General features: G+C 44.3%; 1 protein-coding gene across 1 annotated transcript in view; it reads right to left on the reverse strand.

Annotated features, from left to right (window-relative positions):
- PTPRJ (protein tyrosine phosphatase receptor type J) overlaps positions 1–18,611 on the reverse strand; it is a gene marked incomplete at its 5' end in the record, with an annotated part of 79,146 nt that extends 60,535 nt beyond the window's left edge. Inside the window, one exon of the mRNA XM_082000760.1 lies at positions 18,549–18,611. Within this exon, the coding sequence (XP_081856886.1) occupies positions 18,549–18,611 (63 nt within the window). The remainder of the gene's footprint in view (positions 1–18,548) is intronic.
- Positions 18,612–21,126: the final 2,515 nt, after the last annotated feature.

Raw genomic sequence — 21,126 nt, forward strand, 5'->3', positions numbered from 1 at the left:
CTGTATAGAAGCAGTAATGATTGCTTCCTTGATCTTCACAATCTTTACACTTTGTCCTTTTTCAGTAAACAAGCCTGGACTTTTGTCAGTGTTTTATTTAGCACAAGGAAGCACATATGTTATTCCTGGAGGTAATTAAACTACCTTTACCTATACAGGAAGGACGCACACTCAAAATACTGCTTCAGTATACTGAAAGAGCTCCTGTCTGCTCTGCCCTTTGTCCCTCAGCCTAGTCACAGGCAAGCTCCAGGAGGTTTTGCTAAATCCTCCATCCCATTTCCTCTACCAAAGGCCACAAAAGGAACAGCAGGAGGGAACACATATCCATAACTCATTATCCCAACTCCCAGCCCGTGATATGAACATTAATCCACCTTTGGCTGTGAACACAAGCTCTCTGCAGCCACCCAGGCCATGGTGCAGAGGAGACAGGCACTGAGCTACCAGGAAAACCTTGGACGCTCCCCTGGCACATTCCACAAAACCAGCAGTGACACACACTCTTCAGATGGGTCGGGCATGAGAGTATCCCTGCAGAAGACCGAGTCATAGCACTGCTCTTAGGTTATCCTTGGGCAACTCAGTGTCGGGCCCCTGTGAAAACAAAACTAGATGGCATTTTTGGCAAGTCAGAGAAGGTCATCGGAAAGGGAGAAAAAGATGCCATACAAGAGCCCCAGTGAGGAACAGCACTGCACTCTTTGTCCAAGTTTCTGATTTTATCAGATTATGCCACAGTGTTAACATTGTTTATGGCCTTATTTTGTGTCTGTGAATCACCCACTCCCAGAGACTCTTCCTCCACCCCAGTTTATAAATAGCACCACATACAGAACGGAGTTTGTGAAGCAAAGGAGACTTGCCGAAACAAAATAATGTATATAGAGTCGACAAAAACCTTTCAAAAGCCTTTCTCATTTATTTATAGTGCTGGCTAGACAGGCAGATTCCCACATTTTGTAAACCCCATAGGTCACTATCTCTATGGCTCATTCACAAACAATTCTGCTAATAATAATAAAAAAAAAAAGCCTCCAGTTTCAACTGAACTTATTCCCCAGCACACGGCTTCTTGGCACACGCCTTTTGAAAAGGCAGATTTTTAAGTATGCAGTATTATGTATTTTTCCTATTTGAAGGCAACATATGCCTAGACCATGATAAGATAATATGACATTATTTATATATCTGGAGACATTCAGACTTTGCAACCAACCTCATGGAGCTCTATCAGTACAAGAGAAGTCATTTTCTACCATGTCATAAGAGGACTGTGACTTAAATTTCCATAAATTGTATTTTTATAGGAAAGCACATTCTCAATTGCGAGCATAAAACCCATCAGGGGTTTTTTAATTCCCTCTTTTCTCCAGGAACCATTTGCTTGCAGTGGGAAGTTCACAGCACTATCATCCAGAAAACAAAGCAGACAAAGAAATATGCAACCAAAAGTTTCAGAGAACAGATTCTTGGAGCCTGAATACACATGACACCTTGTTGAGCCAACACATAACCAGCCATAGCCCCTGGGACCCAAACAAGCAGAGCCTGGGTACAAAGAAACCCAAGTTCCCCATCATATAGATGACTTTAAAAGGTCCATTTCAACCCAAAAATTCTATGATCATACAGGCTGGGTGGAAAGCAAGCTACGAGGCTCTGCTTTGGCAAGGAAAATCTTCAGTGCTGGTGCTGAACCCCAGGCAACTCATCCCATCTTTCCATCCCCACGCTTGGACGTATTTGCAACGTGTCAACTTGACACCAGAGAAGGATCTGGACCGGATGCACGCCAGCCTCGCAAGGGACTGCTGAGCTCATAAACGCCCACGTCAAACCCACACTTGCAAATATATACCACTGCAATGTCCCCCCCAGTTCCCCAGCCCTGTTTACCAGGCAGCCACATCAACACTAGTGATGCTGCGGCTGGAAGAAGCCCTTGATTTTTCCACCAATCGCAGAGATGTGGGCACACAAAATGCCTGTGAAAAGACATCCTGCCCAGATCAATTTAACAGAAACAGAAGAGCCACTGAAATAACACTGGCATGTTCTACTGATAAAATTCCTTCTAAGTGCCTAAGATGAAAACATTCAAGTCCTTCTCTATTTGATTCACCAATTTTTTTTCACTGTGATTAATCACATGGTTATTTGTCAAGCTAGTGGTTCCTTAATCAGTTGTAGAAGTCAAAACCTGCTATAACAAGGCTCCTCTTTAAACACAAAGGACAAGTAAAACAATGCACTCAAATGTATACTTCAGGAACAGTTAAATGTATTAATACTGTAGCTCTTTATTGTTGTTTTGTAGACTCAACAAAAATCAACTGTTTATAATCTTAACAAAAAAGGAAAATACCAGTGCCTGGAAAATATCACAGTAAGTCTGGACATCATTTAAGCCAAGTACATGTCTTTTTTTTTTATTCTCCTACTGCTTATCTCAACACACAGTTCCTTTTCCTTTAGCCTCTTTCAAACAATTCTTGATACTAAACAAATAAAACTAAATACCAAAATAAATTACTTCTCACTAAAGGCTCATTTCTTCTCTCCTGTTCTACATTCACAAATGTATACACACACACACATATACTTGAACTCACTAATGCTACTAAAAGTATCCTATTATCTTACAGTTGTATGAAAGCTGACTAGTATTAACCAGGACTTTCTGGCAGAAAGAAAAAACAAGAGTAGGGTCCTCTTGAAATTAGATAGCAGCACTGAAATTCAGAAAGTCCAAGCTGTGTGTCACCAGTTCACAGTGTTACTTCAGACCCTCACACCTTCTCCTCCACACTTAGGAACAGAAGCTTTCCTGGGGGGCTCAATACATTGATCTTCATTATCACTCTGAAATACTGACCAAAGGACTTGCAGAAGTAATATTTAACCTACCATAACCTCTTCCCATTTAAAGAACCTGTTATTACAATCGTTGGTAACATGTCTGATCAACACAGAGGGAACTCTGAGATCATAAAACAGGACCGTGACACGATAACAACGAAGGGGATCTCCCACGTATGTTCTCACTTACACACACAAAGGGGAAACAACTTGAAATCAGGGAGGAAAAAGAAATTTAATTCAAGATGACTGAAAAGTGAGGCATATGGTTCACAGGAATTTTTGCTTTCAATTAAAATACCCTGCTCCTCCTAGGCAAACTAAATAAATACAAATTAAATAAAACTATTCTGTGACAGGCATACACAAAAATGAAGACAAGCATGACACAAAATTTGGGTGGAAGCTGTGCCATACACCATGTGCAATTACAATCCAAGTTCTGCAACAAGCACTATTTTGTCACTATACTACACAGGCATTTATTCCTTCGCCATCATCACTGCATGTAGCTATCCATTTCCCCTACGTTACTAAAACCGATTCCACCCACATACCTAAAATTTTACTTGAGGCGTGGGCAGAAAAGGAAAGGGGGAGAGATAAAGGTGTAAAGAACAGGACTGAATTTTAGAAATAGACTTTTTAAAAGAGAAATCACGCTCTGAAGTCTCATATTGATAAAAATGCTAAAATATGAAAACCGCCATGTTTCTAAAATAATATATAACAGGGAACAGTGTAAAAGATGGGCCATTAGAGAAGGATTTGCAATTAAAATGACTGACAAATTGCAATTGCAGAGATACAGAGAAGACTTAAGAAAACTGGATACATTTGATTTAGAAATGAGTAGATGGCTATGAGAAAGACCGTCCACACTTGCATTGGGAAAACGCAAAGATTTTACAGAATGGGTGGACCTTTCACCTACTTTAAGTTATAACAGGATTATTTGGTCCAGAGACGGGAGAATTTAGTGAGGAAATGTTGCAACATCGGGCTGTGGCACAGCTCTGTCAGGGCATCCCCTCTCAGGTGCGCTCGGAGATTTCACCAAAGCATCACCTCAGTGACTGCTATAACTGAGGACATCCCTAACACACAGTGCATCCAAAATCACAGAGCTCGGCTGGAGATGCAAATGCCTGCAGCAAGACAAGAGGGAGAAGTAGGAAGAGTGGTTTTGTTTGAAAGGGAGGAAGGCACCGATACTCTGAAAATCAAGGCCAACTAGTTAAATGAGAAGTCTGAATGGTAATAGCACAGGGTGTAATGTGACACTGCCCAGGGTTTCCTAACAGAAGACCTCTTTTCATTGGCTAATAACTTACCCCAAATGCCTCAAATTTGGAGGGAAATTTTTAAGACTATGTTGCAGCATCTGGATAAATATATTTACTTAATTATGAAATGTTGCAGTCAAAATGCTTCAAAACATATGAGAATGAGGGAAAACACATTGCTGTACCATTACTAAACACCCCAGTGACCTTTTCTCCTACTTATGGCCTGGGAAGAAATGGACTTCCCCCAACCCCCTCAGTCCTCCCTTCACTAAGGTAGCCTTTGCTATCGCTGGGAAAAACTTACATATATCAGAAAAACTTAGGATATCAAAATAAAAAGTCCTAACTGACTTATGCCTCCTGGAGCCTTTGCAGAACTGGAGCAGAGGGAAATAAATGCAGCATAAAGCAACTTAGAGAAAAACTAAGCTAAGTCAAGCACTGAAAGATGCTCTGTAAGCAACCCTAACCATCCTATACATGGAAGGAGAGGGAGACTGGGGAAGAGGAAGGACAGGAAAAAATTAGGTGAAATAACCGGAAGACACATGGAAGGTGTGTAAGGAAGGTGCATGGGAAGGCATGGAAAGGGGAGCAGGGAGCTGAGCAGGACAGCACAGCAGGAGGTGGAGGCTCTACCAGCCAGGGGCGCGCTGCCATGGTACCTGAGTTTGGCAGACCCTGCAATGAATGGTACCCAGGCTCAGCCCAGCCAGCCATGGCCATAGTAACGATGTAAGTCCAAGGTCAAGCCAGGAAGTTGATCCGATGGGACAGGATCCAGGTCAGCAAGGCACCCAGTGGGTCACCTCACCAGGCAGCCACTCAACTGCAATGCGCCCACAGCCCAGCCAGGCAGGCTCTCACCTCTGAAAGCTGCTCCAAAATCAAAGCAGGGGAATAGAGTTCTTGGAACGGCTGTATAGGGGGAGCTGCACAGGGACATCTTCCATCTTCATCGCACAATGCATCCAGGCAAGCCGAAGCTTCTCCAACAGCTCCCTCTCATGATAGGGCTGGCAGTGAGCAAATGCAGCTAAACATGGTGAGGGGGGGAAGAGTGTGCTCTCTGGGCCCTGCTTCCATCCTTTGGAAAGGGGTAGATGAAAGTCAAATGGGCAGCCTTAATTCCACACTTCCTAGCTTTTCAGAGATGGATTTTGCAGCTGTAGAAATGTTCGCTAAATACAGACTCTGTGTGTGCACATGTGCATGCTTAAAATAACACACGTTCAGGCATTTCAGAACACAGACTGCCTTCCTGTGCATTTTCACAACAAGCAAGGCAAGCCCACTCTTAGCTAGGGAGCTTTAAGCGATGCCCTGAAGTATACATATATAAAGGGAACAGTAATACCTATCACATCCTCCCCTCAATAGCGGTAACTGTAGAGACTGCAGACTTCGCTACTGTGTAGTGCAGCAGATGAATCAGACAGGCTAACTCCTCCTTAAGCTCTCAGATGATCGTGGTTTTGACCATCAGCAGACACCGATTATCATCACCTCATTGTAAGCAGCATACAGCTGGTAACCTCATGTAGCAAGAGCCTGCAAGCTCACCACTAGCTACCTAGAAATGCCTTCTATCACTTTTAAGCAGAATCCAAATTACAGGGGATAGTGTCATATTATCACAGCTGTCAAGCATGCAAAGGTCTGGGGCGGGGGGGTGAATTTTACCTTTCTCTCATTTCAGGAAGGGATGTCTCATCCCCACAGGATCTAATTAAAAAGGAGGCGGTGGATTGGTCAGTTTTATTTCAGGGATGAATACGGTTCAGCTCTATGTAATGAAACAGCACATACTTGGGCACTGCTTCAACAGTTGATACACGCTGTTAACTTACGTAGGCTGCAGCAGTCTTGCTCCTCATGTACACTCTGTGTTTTCTCATCATCCTCCCCCAACAATCTACTTCCTTTTCTTTAGAAACTTGGCTTTGCTTTTGGTTTCATAGAGATGGACATGATGAAAGCGCACTTACACCCCAAACTCAATTAGCCTCTCATATGCTTGCTTTTCTGTGTCATCCTCAGCTGTACCCACACACAGTACTCGTTTAGGTCTCTTCATTGCATTAAAGCAGGGATAGGAACATCAAATTAGAGTCCTCCGAACACCACTCAATACATACAAACCACAGACTGCCCACAAGACCAGTCACTGCACTATGGGTCATCTAGAAACAAACTGTGGGTTTTCTTCCTCAGTAAAAAGAAGCATTTGCTGCGCAAAGGAAACAACCGGGTTTGTTTCAGTTACATACAACACACACAGTTTGGAGGTTGAACAGCCTGATGGTAGCTGTTTACAAAGCAGACATTTTACTAGCATACTGATTTTTGCACCATTTCAGTATAACGGGTGTTACCTTTAGCCCTGATTTCTCCACAGGACCTGCACAGCCACGCACCATCCTTTCATAGGGTCCGAGGTACTGTTTGCTCCCTAGCATCCCAATCCCTCTCACTGCCCCCAGTTGCTTTGAGTAGCTGTTTCACAACGGGGACTTGCTCCATGACACGCTGAGCATCCAGGATGAAAGTCACTGTCCCACTAAATGCCTGCCAAGGTTTTGTACTGCCTCAATCACACTGCTACCCCCTTCTCCCGAGCATTCAAGTGGTTTACCACAGGCTGCCCTATGTCTAGAGGTGAATGTCTATCTCACAGCACAAGAAACCCTTCCCCATCTGTGCCTGATGTAAGGAATGTCTTTCCTATCTACAAAACCCCCAAGAATTAACCAATTCACTTAGAGAAGAAAGGGACGAGACCCTACAACCCAGCTTTTGTCTGATTTATAACCCATTCATGACCAAAAAGGAATACTGTATTCACAAAATACAGGAAGCTGTGCGAGGGAATTTTTTTTCCCCCTCCAGCTGTGATTTTTGACAGTTTGTGAGCAGACGTGAATCCTGGTGGAGACAGATGTCATGGGGCACTATGCTGACTTCCTACATGCACCTGGGGACCGAGAAAGATTTCTTTTTTGAAGTCATTGCCAGAGGGCCTAACCCCATCAAGATTCCCTAGTACTAGCCATGTACAAATGCACAACATCCCATGGCATTTACAACCTCCAGGTCACAAAACACAACCGGTGCAACAAGGAAGAGGAAAGAGTGAAGATATGAAGGACAGCAGGTGAGCAGCTCCTGTGTCCTTAGACAAATCTTGATAGCACAACCTACTGCAAGTCCTAAAACTCTCAGTCATTAACTTAATCTTCAAAACTCTAGCAGGATTTCAGAAGTCCTACAGACTCCCTGGAAGATGGAGCAGCAAACATCTGACTTCAGGAGAGCAAAAAGTAAGAGGCCTTTGCTCAAAAGGGAAACTGAAGTTTGACGGTATCTTATCTCCTACCTTTTCCACACATTTCTACAGTAGGAGACAAAATGTTCAGCTGACCAGTTTTCATTGCAAATCTCAGATTAACAGAGCTGGAATGAACTTTGATGCAATCTTGGAGACCGTAGTGACAAATACCACATGTAGCAATGACTCTGAATATATGTCTGCACATGAGATAGCCGTCTTCTTGTTCACCTGCCCTTTTTTTTAAAAAAAAACAAACAAACAAAAACCCCCAAAAAACCAACAACATTCAGAAAGGAGCAGAAGCAACTAGGGTAGCCAATTTGCAGGAACAGGAGTGCAGGGGACTCGCATCATTTGAGGCAACTGGTCTTTGGCAGAGTTGGGCATTGCAACTTACTACTCTTCTTACCTTGAAGAGGAGCTGGAATTTAAATAAAAACTAGCAACTGTGACAGTCGTTGTGAATAGCCTTAAACTTAGACTTAGTAAGAATCACCGCACATGCTGCTTGCAAGCCTAATCATAAATGCACTGCACAGAATTTTGCACGTAAGCATAACCTATGGGGCACAGTGAAGCTTATCAGAAATGACTTTCTGCCTGGTAACAGCACAGCAAGCAGGCAATGGATTTGCTAGGATGGAGCAGGGGCTGCTCTGTGAATCACCCAGAACTGCTGCTGGAGAAACAGTAGTCCCTTCCTGCAACTCAAAAAACAAAACAGTGCAAGTGAATGAAAAGGAGAAATGTGGGTTTTTTTGTAGGCTGATCAAACTTCCAGAAATTTAGAAGAGAACTATTTTATTTGCACCTTTTTGATGAAGTCCTGACCAATTTCACCATGAAGAAAACTAGACTCCATTACCAGGAGATCGCTGGGGTGGAGAAGATGGAAAAGTAGGCTCTGCAGTAAATAATTAGCAGCTCTGGCCTTCTGCTCACTCCTCCTGCAGCATTATGCTTTGCACTGAACCAAGAAATAGTTGAACAGACAAATCTTAAAGTATGAAGACTGAGTCAGAAGACAACAGTTAAATACCAGTTAAACCACATACCGTAGGTCTGTCTTGTACTGGGAAATGAGTACTGCTTAAGGCTGTTCCAGATATTGCATCCACCTGCAAATATTTGCTACTGGCTAGAGCTCAGCAGTTACACTCTCACTAGCAGTGTCAGTACTTTGCAAAATATGGCAGACAAGAAAGAAAAAGAAAGTTAACTTAATACAGAGCACAATAAACTAATCATATGTTTTAATCATCAAAAGCATATAATGCCCGATTGAGGGGGATCTTGTAGGGTTTTTTATTGTTTTTTTTTAAAACAGGTTATATGATTATAAAGTCAGTTAAGGATATAGCTGCTTTCAATTTCATTAATATAGAGCGCTAATTATTAGCTTCTTTAATGTGAATCTTTTACTACCAGTGTATAGCAGAGATCAGAAGTTACAACGTCACAGAGAAATTGGGCACACACTCACAATAAAAGCACAGAAGCAATTACGCTTTCATTACATAGTCTCAAATCCACATTAAAAAATACATTGCATTAAGACACATATTTTAGATGGACTACCTTTCAGCAATAATGAAAAATCATTACAGCTGGAGAAAGAGATGACAAGAACATAGAAATGCACTGACATGGTGTTGGAGGACATTGGCCTAACATTAAAGTCTTACCTCATGAAGAAACAGCTAAACACTTTATAAAAATACTACATCTGTAACTGTTAAGCTGGAAAAGATGCCTGTTTCCAAATGGATTCAACACATAAAAGAAATATTTTTTTTATTTGCTTCTGTTAGCTGGCTAGCTTTATTTGTAAATATCTCCTAGGAATTTTTAGATCTCCAAATGCAAGTCCTTGATAAGTTACAGACAAAGTAAAGTTTTCTTTCCTTTAACAGGGACAAAGGAGAGTATTGTTGAAGTTTATTATATACATACAATTACCTGCATTGTTATGGAGATTAAAGGACAAAGGGCCAACAGATCTAATTCCACATCTTACCGCCTTGTCCCTTCCCATAATTATGTCTTAAAATTGGATTTCAGTCAACACATTCACAATACCAATATCTATCGATGCTTTGCATGTACTTAGAGATAGTTTCAACTATTCTAACATGGATGCGGTAACACATTCAATTTGTCATTGATCATTTAAGTGAACGTGTTTAATTTAATAGTACCAATAAAGTGCATTTTTTCATTTAGTTGTAAGACAAGTCTTAAAACTAGTAAAAGGTTCATTAGACAGAATAACTGGCTAGTCTATTAGTCATTTAAAAAAAAAAGGGGGGGGCAAAAAAAACTTTCACAAAACTCTTCTCATTTTTCTTCTTCCATCTCAGAAATATTTCCAGAAATAGGATATTGAACTGCAGAGAGATGCTGAAAAAAGAAAAAGAAAGTATTTTCATTCTGCAGATGTTAATGCTCCCCTCTATCTCATGTGAGGGTACGTCAGTCTCCTTTCTTTAGCTGCCAGATACAACACCTATTGGAAACTCTGAGTTTAAAATACCAGGCCTGTGTCTGGTCTGTCATGTCCACAGCATGCCAGCTAAAAAGGCCAGATCCTGACCTCAAAGCTAGGCTGCTTATTTCTCCCTGCTGCCCAGCTGCAAGGAACTAGACCCTAGAGGTGAATTCCCCTCAAAGAATTATGCAAACTGAACCAAAGATAATGAACTTCCCCAAAGCAAGAGCTTCTCCACCCCTGCTTTTTTGTAAACGTATATCTCCTACAAAACTGCAAAGACGGTGGGAAGAAAACTGTGGCTATACTTCCTGTATTTCTCCTTTACAAAAAAAGGTATAAATCCATAGAAGGTAAAACCACCAAAGACCCCATTTAACCGGGCACAGCCTACTTTGCAAAAAAAATTGCATCGGAATTGACCAGAACAAGTACATTCTTATTGATACTGAACACCAAGCCTAGTACTAGAAGAAGTGGCGATCCTGCAAGGAGACTGAAAGAACACTAGAATTTAGAAAGCACGATTCATGTAGCAGGAAGGCATGAGCTGTCAATTCCCTAACCCCAAATTTGGTTATAAATGACTGATTATAATATGTGCGGCATCAATACAACACTAGAATTCCCACATCTGCTTTTGCTGGAGAAACATAATTAAAGAAAACAAAATTTTATGACCTAAAAGGACCCTACCAATTTATCACTGTTCACTTTATTTCCCCCTCGGTTTGAGGCATTTGTAAGTATATAAAGCTCCTGCAGAATCAGAGAAAAGAACTGAACATGATCACAAGTGGAGGAAAACCCTAAACTCCCTTACTAACACAATACAATTTTGCATATGTAAATTTGATGCCAGACACAGGCACCCACTTTTTCCCTTCACACCGCTTTTCATAACAAGTCAGATTTTAAGGTTTAAAAAGTACACTGAAACCATGGCACACCTAATATTGTAATAAATACACTTGCAAGGCTGAGTCAATCTCTTCTGACGGTTCCACACTGCTAATTTTCTGCTACAGTGAAACTACTAATATGCATTTCTTTCACCTCCATCCCAGAGGGTAATGGTGGAAGCCCTTTCTCAGCCAAAGCTACATCTCGGTCTCAGAGAGAGGTCATTTGCCCCAAGTCCCTGCCAGCACAGAAAACTAGGCCCCTTTCCAATCAGGGGTATTCTTCCTGTTTCAGGTGTCACTAGTGGTGGAGGCCTCTTCTATTTTCAGCTGGACACTATTTACCACTCTAGCATCCTCCCTGACCCTTCCACTTCAAAACGCACAGGCCACCTTGCACAAAGACAAGTAGCAGAGCAAGTTCCAACAAAGACAAAGTTGTGATCCCTCTTACTATGAATTCAGACAGTGACTAACAAATCATCTGAAGCTAACTAAATGAACTCTCCCGATTTTCCCCTTTGCCCCTCTGTATCATGACACCTTTGGCAAAATTAAGTTCAAAGTTTCAAGGGAATACTCTGAGAATCAGTTGGTTGAGCCGCTTTGGGCACGAGGAAACCCTGGGGCGGACAGGCAGCAAAAAGAAGCAACTTCCATTTACCTGCAAGGACTATTGACATTGCAGGCAGAAGAAGCACTAGAGGGAGGCAGCAGGAGGCTTTCACAGCCTGTAATATCACCGAGGGTCCCATGCTTTGCTGCATATGTAGGCTGGCCTGCCCCAAAACAAAGCTGCACCCTTCTCTGGCCACAGCCTGCTGCTCCATCCTTTACAGCATCCTCCTGTCTCGTGAGGCGATATAATGTTCCTAAGCCAACCCTCTGGCTGGGCACCCACCTGCCCTTTGCATGGCTCTCTCCTTATTTCCAGGGACAGAGCTGATAGAAATTATAATTTGAAAATGAGGACTCAAAAGCAGGCATGTAAAAATAGACCTGCCAGCAGTGACCTGTTTGTGTGCGTATATAAGAAAATAAAGAAGGAAGCTTATTAAAAATGCTCTAACTTCACAGAATCCAAGTGCCCAAGAAGACATAACAAGAGAAAGTTCAATCAAAGCTCCACCATGATGGGAAATGCAGAAACAAAACTCCTGTGAGAAAACAGCCTCCAGAGCTATCTCCCACTGCAGAGATGAACCATGAGCAAACAGAGCAAGATGCATAAACATCATAACCTTGGCTACGAGTCTTCATAGAGTCTCCTATCTTACCACCCATCTACCAAGATGTCCTAAAACCATTAATGATTCATCTTGATACACTCTGTTAAAAAAAAAAAAAAAAATCCCACTGAACTAATAAAAGCAGAGGTTTTCAAATACACATTTAAACCCATCAGAAGGTGCCAGGCTATGACCCCCCAATGACCAGGGACAGGCTGGGCTTCTACAAAGTTGGTTTGCACAAATAACCCCTCTTTAGGGAGCATTCACATTCAGGCTAGGTTCAACCCAACTCCTTTCAAGCTGGCAGACAATCAAAATATTGCCAAAAGGAAGTAAGGAATTTAGCTGAGAATTCACTTATTCACAGAGCCAGCTGTGTTTTAGATACAAACTACAAAATACTAACAAGGAAAAGCTTCCAGGCACTTAAGTCATTCCTCTCACCTGGGCTATGATGGGAGAGAATGCTACAGCACCTTTGGGCTCAGAAGAGACCCACTCACAGAGCTAGGACCAGATGTCACCCTCACCCTTTCTCAAACACACACAGCCTCCAACACGGCTATGCCAAGAGACTGCATCTGTTTACCAGGCTATAACAGACAGACTGTAATTTACAATAAAGCTCTGGACCTGATGTTCAAGTCTTTACTTGATGATTTTGTAGTCTCAGAAGCAGAAATTTCCTACCTTCAATGGGGGAAATAGGGGTCAAGTTCACACAAATTATTCCTTATACTCAATCTCTGGCCCATACGGTGCACAGTAAACAGAAAACAATACTATGGTATGTAGATGGGATTCTCCTGCACACCACAAAGCCAAACCAATCAACCAAAAAACCATGAAGTCTTTCCAATAAACAAAACACCCAACCCAACATTTAAAAAAACCCCTACATTCTAAAGCCTAAAGTAGAACCCCGGATGCAGTACACAACAAAAACTTTGCATGCATTAGGAAGTTACCAATGACATACTAAGTATTTCTTTTACTTGTTTAGTTTGGCTAAAACTGTACAAAGCAATGAGAAAAGTCAGAAGCGTACCAAACAAAAGCGACGTACGAGAAGAATAGGAAAAGGAAACCAAGAACAAGCAGATATGCAGCACTGGAGAGAAAGGGTTTTCTAGGCATTGGCTATGAGAACTTAAACGTAATTCTTCCAGTGGTCCCTTCTCCTCCCCAAAGTAGGACCTGTTGTCAAACACAGGCCTTAGCCCTCTTCCCCACATGTATCAGCTGGCTTGGAAGCACCATGTAAAGCCAAGATCAGTTACAGACCCCACAGACACCAACATCATTCCTTCCTCCACTTGAAGCTGCAGGCACAATTTCCTTTATTCTGAGATGCAGTTAAAAGCAATTTCCTTTTCTCCCATTACATTTCTACAGGTGGAGAAAGAGGCTTTCATATATGGCCCTAGGTGTTTCAGATAAATCACAGTGGGAAAAGAGCGATGGTTGTATGGTTTCTAATACCAAGGGATTCTTCCAATTTCCTGGTGATGGTAGGAAAATAACCTTAACTACATTCAGTGACATGCCAAATACCAACATTTACGGAAAGATACGGACATTAAGTCTGTGTTGCCCTGCCTCTTCCACTGAATGCCCATGAATGGCATAGAAGATAACTAAATGAGGCCACAAGTTTATTGATCCAGCTCTGGTTAGACCACATGTACATGTCCATTCTTTGGTGATTAACAGAAATACCTTTCCCACTTAATCTTGGATTTTCTCCTGGAGTTTTGGATTAATAACCCCAGGATGCCTGTTTATGTGCAGATACACTTGGGAACAGCTGGAAAGCACTTAGAGAAAAGCCTTGGTGCAGCCTTCCTGAGCAGTGCATCTGTTTTGTTCTTCTCTTCCTGCCAATGCCTGATCACTCTTTCCCCTCCACACGTTGCTTTCTAACGTTTCATATTAGCACATGCTCACCTACACTTAGCTGTCTTCCCACACACACAATTAAAGTCCTCCCCTGCAGAGTCATCTCCTGCTGAAAGTTCATTTCCTACTGATGGCTCCATTTAAGGCAAGGCTCTCTCTCACTCTCCCCTTCCTACATAGCAGTAGGCCCTCTCTGCTGGAGAAAACTCAGCTAGCTCCTCCTACACTTCCAGCGACCTTTCCTGATGTTCAAGGTACTATATACATTCAAATTTCAGATCTGAATAAAAGCAGTCACATCAGGCTAACAACCAGATGTGCAGCCACTGATTGTTTTAATAGCTTTTCTCTCCTTTGCTCATATTGGGAATCTTCTTTCAAGCAAGTATGCAAAGAACCCCAAATAAATGACATGAGACAGGCTTCATACCTATAAACATCAAAATCCCAGTCCCCACTCTCCAACATTGTTGAAATGCTCACTCTATGATCCACTGTAATTCTAGCAGGAAGAAGGAAATGCATAAATTAAAATTATATGGATTGTGCCCTACACAATCAACAACCAAAGATTTTAAAACAGTAGCAATTTCTCTCTCTCATATTTAGAAACTCCAACCAAAAAAATTTACATGCCATGAAAACCCTCAACAAAGACTTGCATGTAGCTCACATAATTGAGGAAGTACTAATAATAGCGTGGCTGTTTGCACAGACAACATTTCCACTGTGGGCCTGAATTCTGATCTCAAACATGCAGAAGAAGATATTTTGTTGTGTGTTTGCTGGCTGGAGACTAAAATCGAAGTACTGGAAACCATCTGAGTGTGCTGCAATGTGCAGTCAGCCTATGCAGCTAAGGATGCACTACGCACATCCATGCCACACTGAAAACAAAGCATCTATTGAGTACTGCAGAAGGTGTTCGTGTTATGTGTTCTTGTAATGAACCTAATGCAGCACGTGAAATTAACCTGTGTTCGAGTTTTAAACAAAAATGAAAGCCTTTGCATTTCAGCACCAACTGTCAGTCATCACAGAAAAACAACTTGTCCTGACAGATGAGAAGTGTACTTTTAAGCTCCTCTGACACAAGCAAACTTAGTTCACAGCCACAGCTTCCCTTCCCAGTGTACACTGCATAAGTCCAGGCCTATTCAGGTCTCCAGATCAGTGATGTCCACACCTGTGTTTCTAATGGCAGTCATTAAAGGTTTTACCCCAGAAGTATATTTACAGTAGCAGTAAGGGAGCCTCACATTTCTCAAGCTTTATTCCTTTTAAAAGCTCTAAATGACCTATACATAGACCCATGTCACAAAGTAAGTGCAAAATATTTTTGTTAAATGGTACTTACTTTTAATTTTTTTTCTTTCATGTGGTCAAGACTACCCAGAGTAATTTCACAAACTAAAATTTAGAGTACCATACAAGAGAAGATTCAACAAGGATGACTGACAATGACCAATATGTAGCAGAAATTAACTGACATGCAACATACACACATGGCAAGCCCACATTTTAGATATGATGGTGCTTCATTTAAATTCCTCAGATGGGAATTCAGATCAGTAATTAAGTCATAAACCTACACAATCAACTCAAACAGTATCAGTAGGAGTACCAAAACAAGCACACAAATACCGGAGCTTAAAGGTCTGTTGCTCTTGAGTAGTAGATGTTATGTTGTCATATCACTAATATGACCATTCTCAAGTCACTAGCTCCCATAAAAAACACATAGCAAGGTTTTTTAACAAATCCAACCTTGCCCACTATGTTGTAATTCATTAAAAATAAGGAAGATGCTTATCTTTGAGTAGAAGACTCCACAGAAAGATCATATGCCTGTCACACCACCCAGGAGCTTCCATGACACAGCCGTTCCACAGCTCGGGATGCATCCGAGCCCTCGCATGTGCTCAGGCTGACAATGCTGTCTGTGTTAGGAGCACTGTTGCCTTATGGATCCCACAGTTGTCTAAAAGGCAACACGGGAGGCCTGACCCAGCCAAGAGCCACTTCCACCCAACTCACTGCCTCTCCTCTGGCAGAGAGACTGTAGACAAGGGGCAATAGTTCTTACTGGCATTGCACAGAAGTCCAGCTCATGCCACATGCCTGACAGTCTTGCCAGCTGCTGTCATCTTCCTACACCAGCTAAATACCTCACCAGGTAGTCCCAGGCCATGTCCTTGTAACTGCACACATGCCACACCATGAATGACACTGGACAACTCTGGCATCTGCCTTAACCTGGGCAAAGAGCACACCACAAAGAGTAAAACTGTTCCCTATTAGAGACCATCCTGATTTTTAGAGAGCAAGACCATGTGAACGCTACTTGGAACAGGCAACAAGACCATTGTGCTTAGAGCAAGCATTCCCCCCAAGCAAGGCTTTATTCTGAATCCTTATTGCCGGCCCTAATGGGTTATATGAACATAACACACTTTTCTCACATGAGTTATCCTCCCTAACTGCCACGCTGAAATTTAGTGATTTCAAATGAGTGAACTATTTGCAGAATCACACCAACATAGAGGACTCAGTTTACGTACTATTCCTCTAAGAAAAAAGGCCCTCATGGGCCTTCCCCTCCCCCCCCCAATCTCTCTCTCCCATTCAAAACTCCACAAGGTGCTGACCAGCACCAGCTAAGAGGTCTGGTGAACAGAGACTTCCTTGCACCAGCCTTCACATTCACAGGTACACCTAAAGTCACAACGGAGACCATCAAAAACTGGTGTTTTCTGAATATTCAAGACCATGACACTGTCATGGCAGCTCCCACCTAAAATTGTGAGCCACATCAAAATCTGCAGACCTGGCCTGTGTCCTGTAGTACGTTGATGGGAGCTCTGATACTATCAGGGGATGACAGGACCTAGTCAAGGGTCCCACAGGCGTGGGGGTGTGCAGCTGGGCCTCAAGATGGTGAATGCATAAATGTAACTACATGTGATTGATGAGAGGATCCAATTTTTTACATTATTATTTATCATACTAGACACCAATTAAGAGCCAGACTTAGAAGACAAGTAGATAATGACATCACAAGATTTCACACCCTGCTTCAGAAGAAAACCTACAAACAATAGAGGTCATGGCTGGCAGATCTTCACACAAAGGCTCCTCTGCTTCAAGGAAGAGAAGTCAATGCAAGCCACATGCCCACATAAGGCTCCTGTTCCCTGGGTGAGTCTGCAAGGCTATACCCAAGGACAATCCAGGCCTGCCCTGAGCTTTTCCAAAATACTGGAGTACTTTGATTCCAGAGTCAGTCTTAGCTCTTATTCATCAGAGGTTTTTAAACATAGGCTTGGTATGACAGCAAACAGAGATGGAACAACAAAACACTGCAAGGTATCCCAAACACAAAAGACGGATGAAGCAAAGGTTTACAAAAGCCACTGTCTGAAATCACAAGCTGTGACAATGTAAGATAAGGAAAAAATAGTTAAAAATCTAAAGCAGCGGTGTAGTTCTGCTCTACAGCTCTCAGGGTGGGACTGAAATATAGGCCAGGCAGAACTGTCGCCACAGATTACTGAGCACCTTGGTCCATACCAACACATATTCATGCTTCTGTAGCAGAAACTGTTCAGGCAGAGGCCAAGCTGGTACATCTGGAAGCAAAAGTTCAGCAAGCCCCAAAACATTAGAGTTCACAGCAGTCATGAAGCATTCCTACAGGAATGCTAGGAAGCTATCAGCTAAGAAGCATAGGGTGAAAGTCTATGCCAGCATGCGATGAGTGGGTCACCTGGCAAATGATTTTGATTTACATCACTGAAAGGTGTTCTTGGAAGAACATCCTGCAACACACTCAGGCACAGAGAGAGGTTTAAATACAAGTATTCTGGCAGAGGCCTCCTGTTGACCTGTGGCCCTACACTGCCAGGTCCGCTCTCTATGCACCGTGGCAGAATTTTCCCACTCCTCAAGGCTGTAACTCAGTGTGTAATGTGCGCCATCAGCACAGACGATGTGCAAATAACGTATTACTAATTAACCAGCAGCGACACGACGAGGGCAGGCTACAATACTCAGCGGGGAGACCGGAGCCGTTCCTGCTCTACCTAAGGCGGCTTTTACCGAGGTAAACAACCGGGGCTGCCTCACTCCCCGAAAGATGCCACGCGGCTGTACCACAGGGTCATACTCCCACCACATCCCCGCCGGTGCCGGCCAGCGGCCGCCCCCCACGTTGCGGCGGGGCGGGGCTCAGAACCCCGAAGGGCAGGCGGAGAGCCCCGGGGGAGGCCGAGGCCTCGGGGATCCCGCCGGCGGCGGCCCCAGGTGAGCGCCGTCTCCGCCCGGCCACGCCGCGGCGTCCCCCCAGCCTCCCCTTCCCGCCCCGGGCAGCACCGCTGCGGGACAAAGCCCGAGCCCCCGGCGCACACCTGCCCCAGCAACCGTACGCCTCCCCGCGGAGCCGCGGCCGCCGCCGGAGCAGCTCCCAGCGGGGGCAGGTGCGGCGGCCGCGGCGCGGTAGACCCCCGCCTCCTGCGCCCTACTCTGTCCCCCGCGCCGCGGTCTCACCTCGGGCGGCAGCAGCAGCAGCGGCGGCAGCAACAGCAGGCAGGGCAGGGGCAGCCGCCTCATGGTGGCAGAGAGCGCTCCCCGCTGCGCGCACGGCCGCTCAGCCCGACGCCGCCTCCCCCGGAGACATGGCCGGGCTGCGCGCCCCGCACCGCCCGGCGGCCCACCCCTTCACCGCCCTCACAGGCGGCGGCACCTCACCCTCCCGCCGCTCCCTCTAGCGCTCCCTGAATGGAAAGGCGGGTGGCCGGAGCCGCCGCTGCGGGGGAAGCCCTGTGCGGGTGCGAGCGGAACAACCGGCCGCGGGAGGGCCAGGCCGGGCCGGTCACCTCCCTCCGGCGCCGCTCCCCCAGGCCCCTCGGCCAAGGCTTAAATGGCCGTCTTGCAGCGGGTGGGGGGGGGGCTGTGGTTGGCTCTTCCCGGCCTTCACCCCTCCCTGCCGGCATCTGACATCCCCCCCGCTCGCCCCGGGCGAGGAAGTAGCTCCCTCCGAAAGTTTCCTGGCCTCCGTGCGCACCCCCGGAGGAAGCGCCGCCGCGGCGTGTGCCCCACCGCCCTGCCCCGGCCTTGGGACGGTGCTCGGGGCGGGTGATACGCAGAAGAGTCGGTGGCAAAACGAAGATAACCCCAGCCTCGGGGGACCTCTACCGCCCTCCCCTCCGCCGGCGGGAGGGCAGCGCTGCGGCGGCTGCAAGGGGCTGCCAAGACCGGCAGAGAGGGCCGTGGTTTTGCCGCAGTGAATGGCTCGGCTTGTTGCACCATTCATCACCCCCAGCAGGCCCCTCAAAAAGTCCTGTCCCTCTCTCGGCACTGGTTTGGATATGTTTTATGCATGTCATCAAAAAGAACATGACATCATCAAATGTAATCACTTTTGTAACCTTAACTTACTTCCCAGGCTTAAGGCACTGTTTCACATTTAATTTCATCCTGTGTAAGGGAAAAGGAGAGACAGGGTCAGTTTACAGAAGCATATCTTTAATTATGGAAACACTGGCAGTCTTCATTTTCTCAAAAATTCTAAGCTCACATGTTTGTAATTTCCCTGTCTTTCCTAAGCCCTCAAAACATATGCATAGCATTATGGAAGCAACTATTTCCACAGGAGTTTATGCGAAGACTCACAGGAATAAGGGCACGTGCATACCTTACTGTTTTGGAGGCTGAGACTTGCATCTGGAGCTAGATAAACAGTGTGGGGCCATCCCTTCCCTATCAATGAGATTTGTAGGAAATAGAGAATTACTTCAAAAAAGTACTTTAAAATAGGGTGCATTTGAACAAGGAAACACTATACCAAACCCCATTACTAAACCCATCTTTTCTACACTTTCCATTCAGTGCAAAGCTGCTGAGAACTGTTCTCCAGCTGAAGACTCTTCCTGGTAAAACACACACCTGCCAGAAGTCTCACCGGCTGCAGTGAAGTTGTTACGCTGAGATAACTTCTGCAGATCAAACCCTACCATTTGGAAATTACGGCTCTGACTCTCAAAAGAAATTCCCTGGTACAGCTCCCTATGCCTGGGCAGAGCCCCGGTGGGTGTGAGTTGCCAAACTGCAGCTTCTGGCCAGGCTAAAATGCAACCAACTGCCTTCATGGTGGCAGATCAGGGTTACACTGCACAGCTGCACTTGAGCAATCATAACTTGGTCATCCTTGGCTCCAACTCGGTGAGAACATGGCTGCTTTAATTGCATGCCTTTCCAGTACGACAACCTAGCAACTAATCCAGTTACCCCTGAAATTCAGTGGGAACCTCTCCACTGATTTAAGCAGTAATGGCAGCCAGCCCTAAGGGAAGAAATAAAAAAAATGCACTGAGACAGCAAGAAGGGGGATTCTGACCTGTTCAAATTTATAAGTATCTTCAAGCCATCCCCAGACTCTACACATCCCTGGACTCTCAAGTTCACTCATTCTTCTGTCCTTAACAGGCTTAGAAGCAAGGAGCACTGTAATTCTTAGGCTATGTTAATTCCTTGCTCCAGAGAGCAACTGGGCAGCCACATCATTGCTACTATAAGCTAAAGTTCTTCCACCACACCATGTCTGTCTGGATCCAGTATAGCTGGTGGGGCTTTTGGTATGTGAAAAGCTACATGGAATCTGTGATTAATTACTGTCTCATATAACACTTGTGGCTGAGTCCTCACAACTACTTGTATGTCAAATACCTCAACCAGGAGGCCTATGAAGTTCTGGGAGACAGTCTCATTTTTGGAGCATCCAAAATAGTAGAGGACTGGATTAAATTTGCTTGTAGAGATATCTAAGCAGAGTATTTATAGGGCTGTAGTATAAAATTACTGTAATGCATATTTTTAAGTATAACCGTTAACTAGTGCCAGTCATCAGTAGGATTTATACATAGTAGGTTAAAGTGGCACAAAGAGAGTATAAGAGGTTTGTTACTGTTTTAGGGTACATCCCTGACTGACTGTTACCAGACCTCAAGGAAAGGACTAACTCCTTTCCAGAGACATTTCTTGGGTGCAAGAAGTACACAGTCTGCCCTGAAGGAGTAAGCTTCCAAGATCCATAGACATTTGATTAGGCTCAGATATGCTGAAGATG

The sequence above is a fragment of the Phaethon aethereus genome, assembly GCF_964289735.1.
Source record: "Phaethon aethereus genome assembly, chromosome: 5".
Lineage (NCBI taxonomy): Eukaryota > Metazoa > Chordata > Aves > Phaethontiformes > Phaethontidae > Phaethon > Phaethon aethereus.